This window comes from Rissa tridactyla, chromosome 1 (assembly GCF_028500815.1).
Source record: "Rissa tridactyla isolate bRisTri1 chromosome 1, bRisTri1.patW.cur.20221130, whole genome shotgun sequence".
Classification (NCBI taxonomy): domain Eukaryota; kingdom Metazoa; phylum Chordata; class Aves; order Charadriiformes; family Laridae; genus Rissa; species Rissa tridactyla.
This window is the reverse complement of record NC_071466.1, coordinates 118,780,932-118,795,062: the sequence shown is the minus strand read 5'-3', so window position 1 is coordinate 118,795,062 and position 14,131 is coordinate 118,780,932. Positions and strand designations below refer to the sequence as shown.

The 14,131-nt window shown below is 38.2% G+C and overlaps 1 protein-coding gene across 2 annotated transcripts in view; it reads right to left on the bottom strand.

The window, feature by feature from the left end:
- The window catches only part of GABRR3 (gamma-aminobutyric acid type A receptor subunit rho3), a 70,060-nt gene that overhangs the window by 8,742 nt on the left and 47,187 nt on the right, over window positions 1-14,131 (bottom strand). For both annotated transcript variants that reach the window (XM_054200531.1, XM_054200613.1), the window contains 4 exons: window positions 5,725-5,792; window positions 3,980-4,203; window positions 1,001-1,083; window positions 6-146 (listed from right to left, as the gene is read on the bottom strand). In XM_054200531.1, the coding sequence (XP_054056506.1) occupies window positions 6-146; window positions 1,001-1,083; window positions 3,980-4,203; window positions 5,725-5,792 (516 nt within the window). The remainder of the gene's footprint in view (window positions 1-5; window positions 147-1,000; window positions 1,084-3,979; window positions 4,204-5,724; window positions 5,793-14,131) is intronic.

Below are 14,131 nucleotides of genomic sequence, written 5' to 3'. Positions count from 1 at the left end.
TATACCAGTACTGCTGTAAAAAGCTAGTCCACTGGAAGCACTGAATTCTTCGATGAAAAACTGGGAGAGGGAGATGTGCTCATCTGTGCTCAGGGACTTGTTTCCATGTTTCCAGTATAGCATCAGATCATCTTCATTGTATGCATCTATGAGAAAGTAAAAACTAAATCACCTCTTCTGCTGCAATAATGCTTCTGTTTTCTTTTCTTAGGGATAAAAGACCCCTCAAACAAACTGGGAAAACCATAAAGAAATATTTTTTTCACAGCAACTTGCCAGTGGTGAACATGGAAAAATATGCAAAGACCATATTCCACCTTGTTCCAAGCAGAGCCCAGTCCTGTGCCCTGCCAGCAGCTTACCTAACAGATGGGGGACATTGGCATGCTCAGGGTCACAAGGCACATAGGGTTGGAGCTCTGGAGCTGCCACACTGAGCAGATTGCCCGAATGATGGGGATCTGTTCTCTCTTCCAAGACTAAACAACAAACCAGCATCCTAGTTTTACTTATAATCCAAATAAGAATAAATTTTGAGATATCAAAAGGCTCTGCAGAACAGAACATTTTGTTGGCCAGAAGGTTTTGTTGTCCAGCTCTACAGCTTACTACAGATAACCAAGTCAGGGGTGAGAAAGCAGACATTTCACAGTAACACAAGCACTCATTTTTATTTTTCCATGAGGTCAAATATTGACATCTTATTTTACTTTTAACATGCACTTTTTTTCTCAGAAAAAAGCCCAATTTTTGACAGAGGGAACATTTTTAGATTTAAGCCTTGGAATATCAACCCTGTCAAAACAAAGCAGAGTGCATCATAGTTTTTCTGTCTTCCCAAAGCTCACTGAATTGTGGAAAGATCACAAACTGTCCACAGTTTAATATGTACGGGTTGAAGGGTTCAGGTCACACATCAAAATAAGTGAAAAAGATATTACGAACAAGGTGGAGTGCTGTAAGAAGACACATGTGAGGAACAGGTATGAATTAAACTTACAGCTTTCCAGTTCTAAAGAACAGTTCTGAGTGTCCAGAGGAAACCTACTGAAATCCATGAAACACATAGCAGAAACTGTTATTCTGCAGAAAGGAAGAGAAAACAGAAATTCAATGAAAAATTTCACACTTTCTTAGAGCTGTGCAGATATTTTAGTGAGATCCCCAACCAATCTACTGTTTAGAATCCTAATGATTGAGTTTTTCTACTTTTTTTAGGTGCTTCTAAAATTGGTTGAAGATAGTGAGATTAAACTAAATCAGTGAGAGAACATATTTTTTAAACATAGTCTTTCTTATTAAGTACATTACCTTTGATTTTTAAACGTTTTACTGGCCTGATCCTTCATTAGCCTTTCACACGTTTTGCTTTGAAGGTTTACACTTATGAAAATTAACAAGGGGAGTTCACATTTCTTGACTGGATTTCTCATAGATTGAAGTAGATAGTATTACAGATTAGAGCAAATATTATTCCAAGTGCGACTGTCCCAGCAAGAATGATTATAATATTTAATTGCATAAAAAGATAAGCTGCAATTTCTGGAAGCCTACTCTCCTCTTCAACCCCATGGAAATGCCTTGTACCTTAAAAAGCTTAAGGAAAACTAGGTAAAAACATTGTTTTGCATTCCACCTGCTTTTTCACAGATGTTTAGAAGATAAATGTCCCTTGACATTTCAACCAATAAGGTAAATATTGGCAAATTTCCCTTTCTTGTCACAGCTTGCATGTTATTTGATGTTTTTGTTTGATTTTTCAGTTTTTCCAAAACTGAATCCTACTTAAATCCTAGGGATTTAAGTTATAAGGGATATACTGGGTATGTAAGTGATCTTTGAAAATTTGTGATTAGTAATCACACTGTAGCTGAATTTGTACAAGTGCAAGATTTTACTGACTTGAAATGAGATTGTAAGAGTGGCACATCTTTAAAATCATGCATAAGACTTCCAAGTATGGGTGTTGTTTCTGTCTTTTAGCTATTGACTAAAGGATCAGAGGAACAACTATTTTAGCAACAAATCTGGATTTTTGTCGCACTTTGCTTCAATAAAATCCTGGGTGCTAGGCAATGAAGAAGAATTGTGGAATATGCAGATTTCTTGCACATAAGTATTTGGAATATAATCTACTCACTGCATGTAAAACTGGCAATACAAAAAGGGTGTTTCAATGAGCATCAGATTCTTTAGGACCATAAGAATTAACACCACTCAGGCTAGAAACACATTGTTTCACCTTAATAATTTTAAAACCTTGGTTCACCAAGGTTTTAAAGAGTTTAGGTCAACCCTTTTCCTGCCTCTCAGTTTGATAAGAACTGACAGAGGAGGAAAGGAAGAGGACAGGACACCTGCCCTTCCTGCTTATGTCTGGAAAGAAATCCACAGGTTTGGCAGGGACTTTGGGGCTTTGCTATTCACTGGCACAGGAAGGTGGGGCTGGCTGCAAGCTCACCTGTCAGAACAAGGAGGAGTCACCCGGTATGCACCATCTGGTAATGCAGGGTTAGGGAAAGATAACTGGGAGCAGAGAGGACGAGGGCAAGGAAGAAAAGTAGAGCACCAGCTTGCAAATGTAATGCAGGACACAGGGCACAGGATCCCGTCATGAAGGGGATCCTGAGCAATGAGCAGAACGTAGCAAATGGATTCACACTGTGTCTGTCCCTCAGGTCTACTTCCTCCTTTTCCTTCCCTCCCAAGTCACTTTTTCCTTTCTCTCCATTTCTGTCCTTCCCATCACGTGCTCCCTTTGGTTTGTTACTATTTGTGCACAGTTTCTTACTGTTAATCTTGATGACTCTCTACCCCTCCAGCAAGCTGACAGAATGTGTTTGCCCATCTTCTGTCTCTTCACTATTCTTCCTTCCCTCAGCTGAATATATGTCATAACCCCTCACATTGAGAGCCACTGCCGTAAGCCTTAGTATAGTAGTGTAGCTCCTCTAATCCCTCTCCCTTTCTCCTGAAGCATGGAAATGAATATAGCAATAAAATGCATACTTCACCTCATTGTTTCTACCTGGTCAGTGTGATTCTTGAACATACACTATTTTAAAGTGGTGTACAGCTGTTGTTGTGAGGGTTTCTGCATGTCTTCATGAGAGGATAGATGAATTCATTACTTGTTGGAATAATTATTACATAAGCAAAATCTCAGGTGTTTGCATAAATCTTCAAACTATCCAAGATAGATGAAATATCACCTCTGTGCACAGCCTAATTAGTAACGAACTGGAGAACTGTGATTTCTGCAATGCACAGGCCTCAGGGCCTTTACCCTGGGGGGAAAATTCCTCCATTAAAACTATTTCTGCCACATCATCCAAATCTGCTTCATAAAGAAAAGAAGTAACATATAGATATAAGGGAGACACATTTAATGACCTTGCTGTTCCAGTCCTGGAACTGCTGTTTCACTTTCCAGTTCATTGTAGTCACACAACATGTCTAACACTGCTGGTATCAGCACTGATAATCTGCTCTCTGTGCCTATCTGGAGCCTTGATGAATATCAATGGTATGTTTACAGGTATCCCAGGGTGAAAATAGCTGAGACAGACAGTTTTAAAAGATTCAGGGGAAAAAAACCCCACATTTGTTCTTTGCTAATAATTTTTGGGTTTACTGTACTCAACAGTAAAACTACTGCAATATTGCTAAAACCATTGGCAATGAATTAACACTTGATACACTTCAGCACTATTTACAACAGATGAAACAACTGCCATTATCCTGTGATAGGAAGCAATATGTACTTGATAGAAAAATATGTCATTTATATGTTATCGATCCTAAATTTATTTTCACACTCGTACACCGGTCTCCAGTTCCCAGTATCTGATGCCAGGGGATGAATGGCAGTCTGGTATCAGAATCTTAACTGCATGTATTTACAGTAATTTCTCATGGTACAGACTATTGGTCTACAATTGCAGTCTTGTATTTTCTTATAAAAGAGTATTGTTCTTACCGTAGACTGAAGAGTACGTTGCCATCAGGATATACTCGGAGCATGACGTTTTCCACAGTTGTATCATGGATGAAAGATCTTTTGGAGTGTACAAAAAATACATCAGGTACCCAGATCTTTTTTATCAGTCTTCCATCAAAAGTCATACTTTTATTTTTATTACTACGAAATGAAAGTCTCTCATCCTTCCAGTAATGTCTGAGATATAATGTCATTGTGAAGTCCTTTGTTTAATTAAAAACAAAAGAAGACAATGCTTGTTTTAGTCACATACAATAAAAAACAGCTCAAAGTAATCAATTCATGTAAAGGATCAATTTCTTCTCTGGTCATCATCTGGAGGATCCTCAAAGAGAGGAATCAAATGCCACTCAATGATTTTAAATATAGATTGGAACTACCTTTGAGATACTGGCTGTTTGCCTCGTCACTGATGTCTGAGGTTCATACTTCATTTATACTTGGATATAACTTTTACAGATTTCAGTGATCTGCTGGATTGGGCCATCAGTAAAGTGAAAAGAGACTTTAAAACCAACCAAAGGCAAATGGAAAGGGCTTTCCTTTCGAAATCTCCACAAGCTCTTCCCAGAACGGACTGTGGTTCCCTTTAAAGGGATTAATTTGAGTTCTTCATGAGCATTAGGTCAATTTATTAAATCCATTAATCTGTACATTTTGTACAAATATTACACAAGGGTTTTAAATTAGTACATTTATGAATGAAATGCATCATAAAGACACAATATAATGAATTTTGTAAGAATAAACAAATTTTACAAGAATTATAATTTTTTTAATATGAAAGATTGTTGCAAATATTTTATCATCATATTTAGAGAAATAACATGACTGCAAATACACATGTGGAAAGAGATGGAGATGATGCTGCAAACCCAGTCTGAGCTTCTGCACAGCCTGACTGCTCTGTGCTCACCTATATAACTTTTGCTTTATTAGGCAGACATCATTTATCTCAGTAGAACAATTACTTCTGATAAGAACACTGGGAAGATACTTAGGTCTTCCCCTGTAATATGATTTTATGCTCCTGTAATATGATTTTATGATTTGGGTAGGTTTGCAAAGGAATGCAGGGGTTCATATTGACAGATCCCATTGGAAACTCAATGCTACGACTAGAGCTACACTCACTGTGAAAAGATATTGTAAATGAAATCTCTTTGCAAAGTTAACATGCCCTGCTATTCTAGGACGGACCAACTTGGCACTAATGTCTGGGTGGCATTATTTGTGACAATTTTGGCTGAGGAATGAACAGCCTGCATCCCAGTGCTACAGGTCCTTGATTGCAGTGAGGACGTCTCCTTCCTAGGACCATTCCTGGAACTGATTTTCCCATTTCCGTTTGTTACGACCACAGCTCCACATGCCAGAAATGGTAGGAATATTCAGATCTGCATAAGCAAGGGAAGCGAAGGACACGAAGCAAAGGACACGAAGCCTCATCATCTGATGTGCAGAGCACTAAGAGCTCATGTGGAAGCCAATCAGAGCACTGTCCACTCTGATCTGTTCCTCTTGCCCAGGGAGAAATTCAACATGTGCTCTTATATAACAATTGCTAGCTTCAATGAGGATGACTCGCAATGCTTCCAGGCAAGGTTGTGCTCTTTAAAGGTTTGCTTTCTTTAACTGTATTATTCTGTATCATCCAGCTAGATGTTTCTGACACCCTGCATTTTGGCTTAAATTCTTTATTCCAGTTCTACTATCCAACTTACCATGTCAACTTCAGATATGCTGTCAATGCTTTCTACCTGCACATCAATGCCCACAGGTATTGGTGACCCTTTAATGTAACAGAATGAAAGAGTGATGAGGAGTGTAAATCCGTATTTTTAAAGGCAAGACTGTATACTAGCAACGTGCAGATAGCACCCCATCCTAGTAATTAGTATGGTCTGTCCACGTTAGTACACTGAATGAGAAAGTCCATGGCAACAAAGTAAACCCCAATGATAAACAGCTGTAAAAATAGGTACAAAATCTTTTTGCAGCCAGACTAGTTGTATTGGCAGTGCAGTTTGGACAGCAGTGACAGCTTCCTTGTGGTGCCAAAGCTAATGAACTGCCTGGAGTGCTATTTAGAACTGTCATAGGGAAAAGCTGAGCAAATATATCAAATACATCAAAGATTGCAAAGCTTACTTACCAGTTCCAATGCTTATTCCCACACTTACAAACAAAATATCTATTAGGTTCCTAATTATCTTTACTTACTTAACTATTTAAAGTTTGGCATAGATATTTGTGAAAAAGGATTACTTGCTCACTACCTCATATGGGAAAAGCTTTACACATACTAAGCATGTTCTGTGATGGAGTGTTGTCTATTAGTACATAATTTATTACCAAGTACAATACATACCACACTGCACTAGGTGACTTTATTTTGTATACTACCCAACTCTTCCATGCCACTGAAAAAGGCTGTGAGTTTATAAAACAATGGGATCTGAACGAACAAACTATAAAATGATATTTGCATTTTTACAATAAAATGACTAAAAATCAAATAAAAATTACAGCAAAAATATAAAATTATTTCCAGTCTCTTCACTGTACAATATCTAGAATGAAGGATCTAGTTCTGTATGGGTTATGAAACTGTGTAATTTTCAGAAAGCCAGTCATTCCACTAAAGCAATTAACTAAGTACTTCCTTACAGAGGAGGGAGATGAGAGAGATGTAGGCATATATGTGTATACACTTTGCCCCCCCCCCAAGAACATTCTGCATTTGGCATGAAAATCAAGAGTAATTATTGTACATGAGGTTCCAATTACATTTGTTAAAAATAGTCAGTTAAAATATTTTTAAAGTACAAATTTAAAATAACCTGGTACAAAACATGAGTACAAGGAAGTCTGAACAGCAGGAGATAGCAACAGCTTTTTTAACTTGTCTGTCTCTTTCTCTTGTCTTTTCCTTTTATCAGTGTCAAGTCAAAATAGTCGAAATATCACTCTCCTGATAACCAGCCACAATGCTGTGTCTCTTTTTGGAATTATCCTTAAAATAGCAGCCCTCGAGGATTACACAGCTGCCTTCAGTTCTTACCAGTAGAGATCTTGAACTATTTTTGAAGTATTTTAAAATCTGTCTCTGTAATCTCTTGATTCGACTTGTATTTTTTAATGGAGGGTTTGACCTTGCGACCTGTGCTCTCTGGCTCAGAAATCATGTCTCCCTCTGAGAGGAATGCATTGCTCAGTCTGTTGGCCAAAGCTGAAAATTCAGGACTCCAGACAACAAAGTTCAGTCAATTAGTTTATTAGTAAAACATTAGACAGCACTTGGGAAAATGCTGATTGTTTTGGAGAATACAGGCAGCAGGAGACATCTGCCCTAGAGGCTGACGTACAAGAGTATCAATGTATATATCCAGCCAGGATTCTTCACACAAACCAATAAAAATTCTTATGCCTCTCCTAAACCAGCTTTGACCACTTCTTGTCTTTGTTTTGACCACACCACACAACTAGTTTACTTTATGCTAAATACTGACTTGTACCAAGAGCTGGTACAAAAATGCCTGTTTGTAATCTGAGTGGAGTCATGCTGTCAGTATTCCACTGAAATCTAAACTGTCTTTCAAACTAAAGACAGGTTTTGCCTAAGTAGAGGTCAATGTGGGATTTATATATAACGGGAACATCATTCACAAGTGGCATTCGCACATCATTTAAATGCAAACACTGCAAAAAGATGAGGTGTTGTCTATCAAGCTCCTCATTTGTGTGATGGAACAGGACAAGCCTACATTGCAGAGCTGACACCTGAGCTAGCTGTGCACAAGGCAGGGTGGCTCAGGGAGCAGGTTAGCTGTAGAAGGATGACGCTGCAGCCCAGAAGCATGATCAGAACTAAAGCTGACGACTATGCCAACAGCAGTGAGGATAGAAATCTGGCCTCATGGCCTTTGGCTCCCTTTCACGTCCATGCAATGTAATAGGCACTTTCTAGATTTCTAATTGGGGTGAGGTGGCTTGTGGCTTGGAAATGTCTGTTGGTTACCAGGGTTGCTTAGAGTGACTGCAAATAGGCAGATGAACTGTATATTATCTAACCTTACCCACCACAAAGCTTCAACTTCTCTGTATTGTAGGTGGGTCCAAAGTGTTACTCTGGGGATTATGGCGGAGGTGCATGCTAGGATAGATATACTGGAAGTGCTCATACCTGATCACACATTTGATCTTAACTGGTATTACTAAAACTTTGGGGGATGATTTGCATGACTAGCATATTAAAAACAGTGGATTTAGTCCTAATCATGTAGAATTATGGGGTTGGAAAGGGAGGAGAGGGGAGCAGCTCGCTTCATAAAACAACGGCATTACCAGTTTCTGAGTCAAGGACAAATCTAAATCAAATAAAGTTAAATGTCAACCATCAACATTCTTCAAACAGGCAAGGAGCTACCCACAAATCATATCACAGAATAGAACGACTGTCTTTCTAAGTATACATATATCATGTGTACTTAGGAAAAGGTTTTTCTTAGTAACAGAAGCTCAAAGTGTGATGATGGCCCTCCTAATATTTTCTCAGGATTTGCAAAAATCACAGACAGTTTCCTACCCCAACTAGCACTATTCCAGTGTGGACACAATTTCATTCAATAATTCACCTTGTCTGGGCAGATATAAAGGAACTGATCACAGAAGTAGAAATTAGTGGCAGCTTATGATTATGTTGGTTACGTGCACACAAACTGAAGTGCCAGTTATACATAAATACACCCAGAGGCACTTGATTCTTTGAAAGGCCAGCTTGCACTAAGTTGGGAACTGTTATAAAAGTAAGTCAGTGGAGACAGTGAATAGCATAATAGAGATCAAAAGCTATGGCCAGGAGAAATACAGTGGAAGGTTCTAAAATGAATTAAATAAAAAGGGAACTGTCACAATGAAATTTGTTCCTGATTAGGTAGAAATGCTAGATCTGTGAAACAGACTCCTTAAAAAGAGATTCCTATTCTCTATCTGGTGAAAGGCCAAAGACCATACTCATGCTGCTTAATGAGAAAATGCTGTCCAGTCTAGCCTTCACCACAGACAATTATTAAACTACATCCCTTGACTCCGGCCCTGACCTATTACTGACAGATCATAGCAGCTGTGAATATTTTCTTCCTGTTCTGACTCTACTTTGGCAACAAGTGTAAGTCAATGATAAAGACACTAAACACTGCACATATATGCGACTTCAGTCACTGTTGTGTGCTGTTTTCTAATCACTTTTCTAATCTAAAGCATTTTTATATTTTCACTAACACCACCACCCCATAAAATACATATTGGCCTTGTTCTGGTCTAGGCCTTCTGAGCTTTGTCATTTTCTGGGAACATTTCTTTCTGTGATTGAAAGCCAACTCCACTAGAAACAGTAATAATTAACTATTGGGAACAGGTTCCTGAGAACTGTAATTTTTTCATCACTTGGATTTGTTTTACCACAATTGGATGTTTTTTAAAAAATAACATTTCAATAAGCATTGGAAAGGATCCTAAACCAGCCACAACAGTGAAGTGATTTGTCTACCCCTAAGTCTGCACCATAGCTTTCTCCCTAGTATATTGAGAATTTCAATCTCTGTCTGACCACCAGGCAACATCATCAAATTCACTTTGAAAAAAAGTAACCATCGCAAAGCTGTGGTTTTTATTTCCCAGTATGACAAAACTGGGGATGGCAGAGAGGATTTTGTTATTAAATTGAGCAGCTTCAGTTGCTTCTGGAGCGTTGCTACAAATCATTATTTTAGAGGGATTAGTGATTTTCACAATGAAGTGTCCACAGATTTTCAAGATAATTACTCCTCAGCAGAAAAAACAGAATTGTTTTCAGATGGGTTTACCTTCACATAAACCATTTCCAGTCTTTTATTTTAAAGGTTTAAACATAGCAAAAGAATTCCTTGATGAGCATGGAATTTTTTTAATAGATAGTATGGCAGGCAAATTCTATAATACCCTTTTTAGAAGGGATATTACGTAAAACAGATATCCTTTTAGCATTTTAGGATCAATTTCTACAGTAATAATGACTGGTTTAGTGAATTCTATAGTATTTTTGTAATAGATCTTTGAACATGCAGCGTATTGCACCTGAAATTCCATAAGATAAATGTTGAATTTAGAAAAACTGCCCACTGTATCCCAGTTCGCTTTGTAACAGTGTACGCTGGAAAAAAAGCTAGGTCTACAGAAAGCTCCCAGGAGGAGACAGAGACCAGGGAAGGATTAAGGTCTATAGCAGTACTTCTAAAAAAGGCTTGTGGGCCTGTAGAGGAAGAAAACCAGATAGAAAAGTAAACAAGCCCCAGGGAAGTAAAGCTATGTGGATGTATTTACTTTCCTCTGGCAAAGGTTTTTTATTCTTGTTACTGTTTTGTTTCTTTCTTATTTATGTGAGAAATGAAGTTGAACTGGTATTAGCAGTAGTCAACTCTTGGAATCAAAGAATTAGCAATGTGAGAGAAAAAAATCCAGAAGGAGCCTATTAGAGGTCTTGCAAATTACCAAAATATTTTCCTTTGGTTCTGGACCTCAGCTATTCCTTCCAGTAACACATGAGAAAAAGCCATCCCCCTTTCATCAGAGTGAGTCTTCACCACCATGAGAAGATATTTCTCACCTTTCAAGGAGGGCTGTGGTGCAGAAAAGACAACTTGGTGGCAAAGAGCTATTAGAATTGCAGCATTTCTTGAACATTCATTGGGCCCTAGTTTCTTTCCTTTCCCCCCCTTTTACCTTCAGATGAATTTAAGTGTTACTAATTTAGCTTGAGGAGGGAGGAAGAGTAAGGGGGAGTGACCTAATGGGATCCCTGATCCTCTGAAAATTTGGAATTAAGATTATGCTTAATTGCAGATTGGGATGCAAACTGCCTAGAAAGACTATTACCTCTTGACCAGATAAATGCTACTAAATTCTTTTCCATCATTTCTAGTACTTGCTAATGTTTTTATCCTCTATATTGGTTGACAAAGCAGAGATAACCGTTTTTAAGACTTCTTTAACTAAAACACTGTTAGCACAGGAGATGATAGGCCCTTAAGACACAATGTAGAAGGAAAATAAAATTGTCATTCTTCAATATATATAAACACAGTCAGAATTTGCATGTACACAATGACAATGATCATATGGTACCATAATCTTTAGATTGCAAAACAGTTCAGAGAGTGCATGGAAGGGCTTTACTGTCAGGAAAACCAAGGCACAGAGGAATAAAAGAATGACCTCCTCTATATGCTAGTCTAAGATATTTTTTTTAATGGCAATGTTAATTTTTAGTAAGTGAACACAGAACTCAGGAAACCAAGAGCTCACACCAATGACTTCTGACGTTGTTTTGAAATAAGATAGTTCAGCAAATAATAGGATATAGATAAATAGATGTATAGTAGAAAAGAAAGTTACTTTAAAGTATTTCTAAGGATTCACTCTAACAACTCTCTCAACATACAGAGTTTTGTCTGCTTAGGCAGCCTGCATCATGGCCCTCAGATCTGAGCTACTAGAAGTCTCTTTTCGTTGTCTGATATAGGCCTATGCTCACCCTTTCTTACTGAGTTTAAAACACGGTCTTGACCATTCCAAAAAGTGCTGGCAACATAATTTAGTGTCTTACTTTTTCTGCAGTCCAAACTTAAGCTATTTTCTCACAGATTATCAATTTAGTGGGCTACTGAAAAATCAGTACTTCAGGCCACAGTAGTACAAAGATATATAAGTCATGAAAAGATCTGACTTGGAGTCTACTGGCAGGTTGGTTTTTTGCTTTGGTAGGACCTTTTCCTTTGGTAGGACCTATGCAGACAGACAACCTTACCAGAACTGGCAAGCATTATTATACCGTTGCAGAACACCTCATATACCCATATTCTGGCCTTTATCAGTGCTTCTGGAATCAGCAAGGACTAAACATAATTCCTACAGTGTTCACTGATGCAGTTGGTAAAGCTGTTGGAGCAAAGGAAACATCTGTGCTCTTAGTTCAATGTCTAGTGGAATTACTCAAATCACTATGCTGGTCCGCATTTGTTTGCATCAGCGGGGGTCCATCTATTGGAGACTGCCAAACAAAAGAGGACCATGACATTACATAGAAGGCAACAACAACAAAAAAATCCAGGAAAGGAAAAAAAACACAACCCTCTTCTCCCCCTCCCCCCAAACAACAACCCAAGAGCCTGCCTTAGGGAATAAGTGCAATGTAACAATATAAGCTCAATTTTTAAAAGAATGTTTGGGTGTACTGAATTATTGGTTTGCTTCACTCAACTTCACTGTATAATGAACTGCAGACAAAGTAGCATTTCTAACAAAAATGTAGAAACAGCATGCTAGCAGCTTGCCGATTTTGCTTCATCTTGACACAGTATGCCCCTCAGACTTTGACCTCCAATCTGTTAATAAATGGACAATGTCAGGACTAAATTTTAAAATCAGCAGTCAGAGTCAAATTCTAATTGTGCATCTGGAATGGCATTGCAATCAACAGAAGAATGCTAAAATACACTCACATAAATGACAGCAGAGTTGTGTCCATTTGGTCAAAAAAAAGTATCTCTTACCTCCACAGAGCAATGATATACTTTTAGGAGAAACCAACCAGTCATGTCAGCAAAGTCACAATTATTTCCAGTAATAGTGCAGCTGGTAGCATCAGTATCCAACAATTCTACATTCATTTCCCCCAGGTTTTTTCCTGTGCATGTTCTCTCAGTTTACAAACCAAATTCAGCATGTGCTCTCTTTGTTTTTCCTTTGTTACTTAATTATAAATACTAAAAACTCTGGGTCCTGTTGTCTGCCTCATTTACTTTGCACGTGTGGGGCTAAATGAAATCAAACAAGCCAGATTTAGATTTAAGAGTTCCCTGAACTGACGGATCTCCAGCTTGTTCATAACAGCATGAATTTTCCAGCTGTGTTTTCTCCCAAACTGGGCAAAGGATGATTGACCTTCTCAGGGTAAGGGGCATAGTTGAGCCAGATTAACAAAATCTGTCATTCTAACTCCCTGACATACCCAGAAAATTGCAATGGGGTATAGGAGAGGGCAAAATTGTCCTTCTTCTAAAGGTAAAGAATAATTTTAAAATACTTGGTTTTCACCCAGCTGTTTTGACCTGTTTATTTTTTCTCCCATCAGTATTATGAATTGATGCACTGTGCTGAGCTGAATAAATCATGCACTGTGGCATGTGACAGATACAAGACCTTCATGAATCACAGTACTGAAATGCTTCATTAGATTTGATAAAAACAAACCCCAAAATTCACCTGCTTTAAATACATAAAGCCACAGTGTTGTAAGTCTTTATGCAGTTCGGGGCTATGTTATGACTGCCGTGGCAATGACTGTAGCAATGGTATCTCTAATTTCACATTCTCTAGTTAAGTTTCCATCTGCTGCACACTTAAACATCAGCGTTCTTCAGCGAAACCCGTACTCTGTCTCTGCTGTCATACAATAATTCTGGATCTGTTATTCAGATTGATGTTTCAGTTGGTGAGTTTTGTCCTATGATGAGGTCACACTTGTGTACTAACTCTCTGCTCCTGCCTTACTAACACGCCTCTTGTGAAAAACAAATCATTCTTTACTACTGTAACATCACTGAAATCAATGGTAAGATAGGAATAATGGAGTATAAATTTGGGATTGACATTCATTTTGCTGAGACTTTTTTCTCTGTGTGCTGTAAAAATGTTAATGGCTTTATGTTTTAGTGTTAGAGATTCATGGGTAAATTCTGAAAATTTGGGAGTGTGTGAACTATTGGATCTGACTGAAAAAAGTGCCTCCCATGCCACTATGGATGTGGATGGTAGAAGAGAAGCAAAGCTGATGCGCTCTTCTGCTGAAAGCTATTTCTGAAAGACAGGAGTAGAGCTGAAATCATACCCATGGCAATGTGATGATTGAGAGGCCTGTGCAATGAAGTCAGTGGAAAAACTACAGCTGGCTTCAATAGGAATTGAATGGGCTCTATGACTAGTCATCTGAAAATAAAAGGACAAGGGGAAAAAGCCTGGTACAGATTTGCTGGGTGTAAAAAAATCCTCACTGCCTGTGGAAAATTACAAACTGCCAGATCACAAGGTATA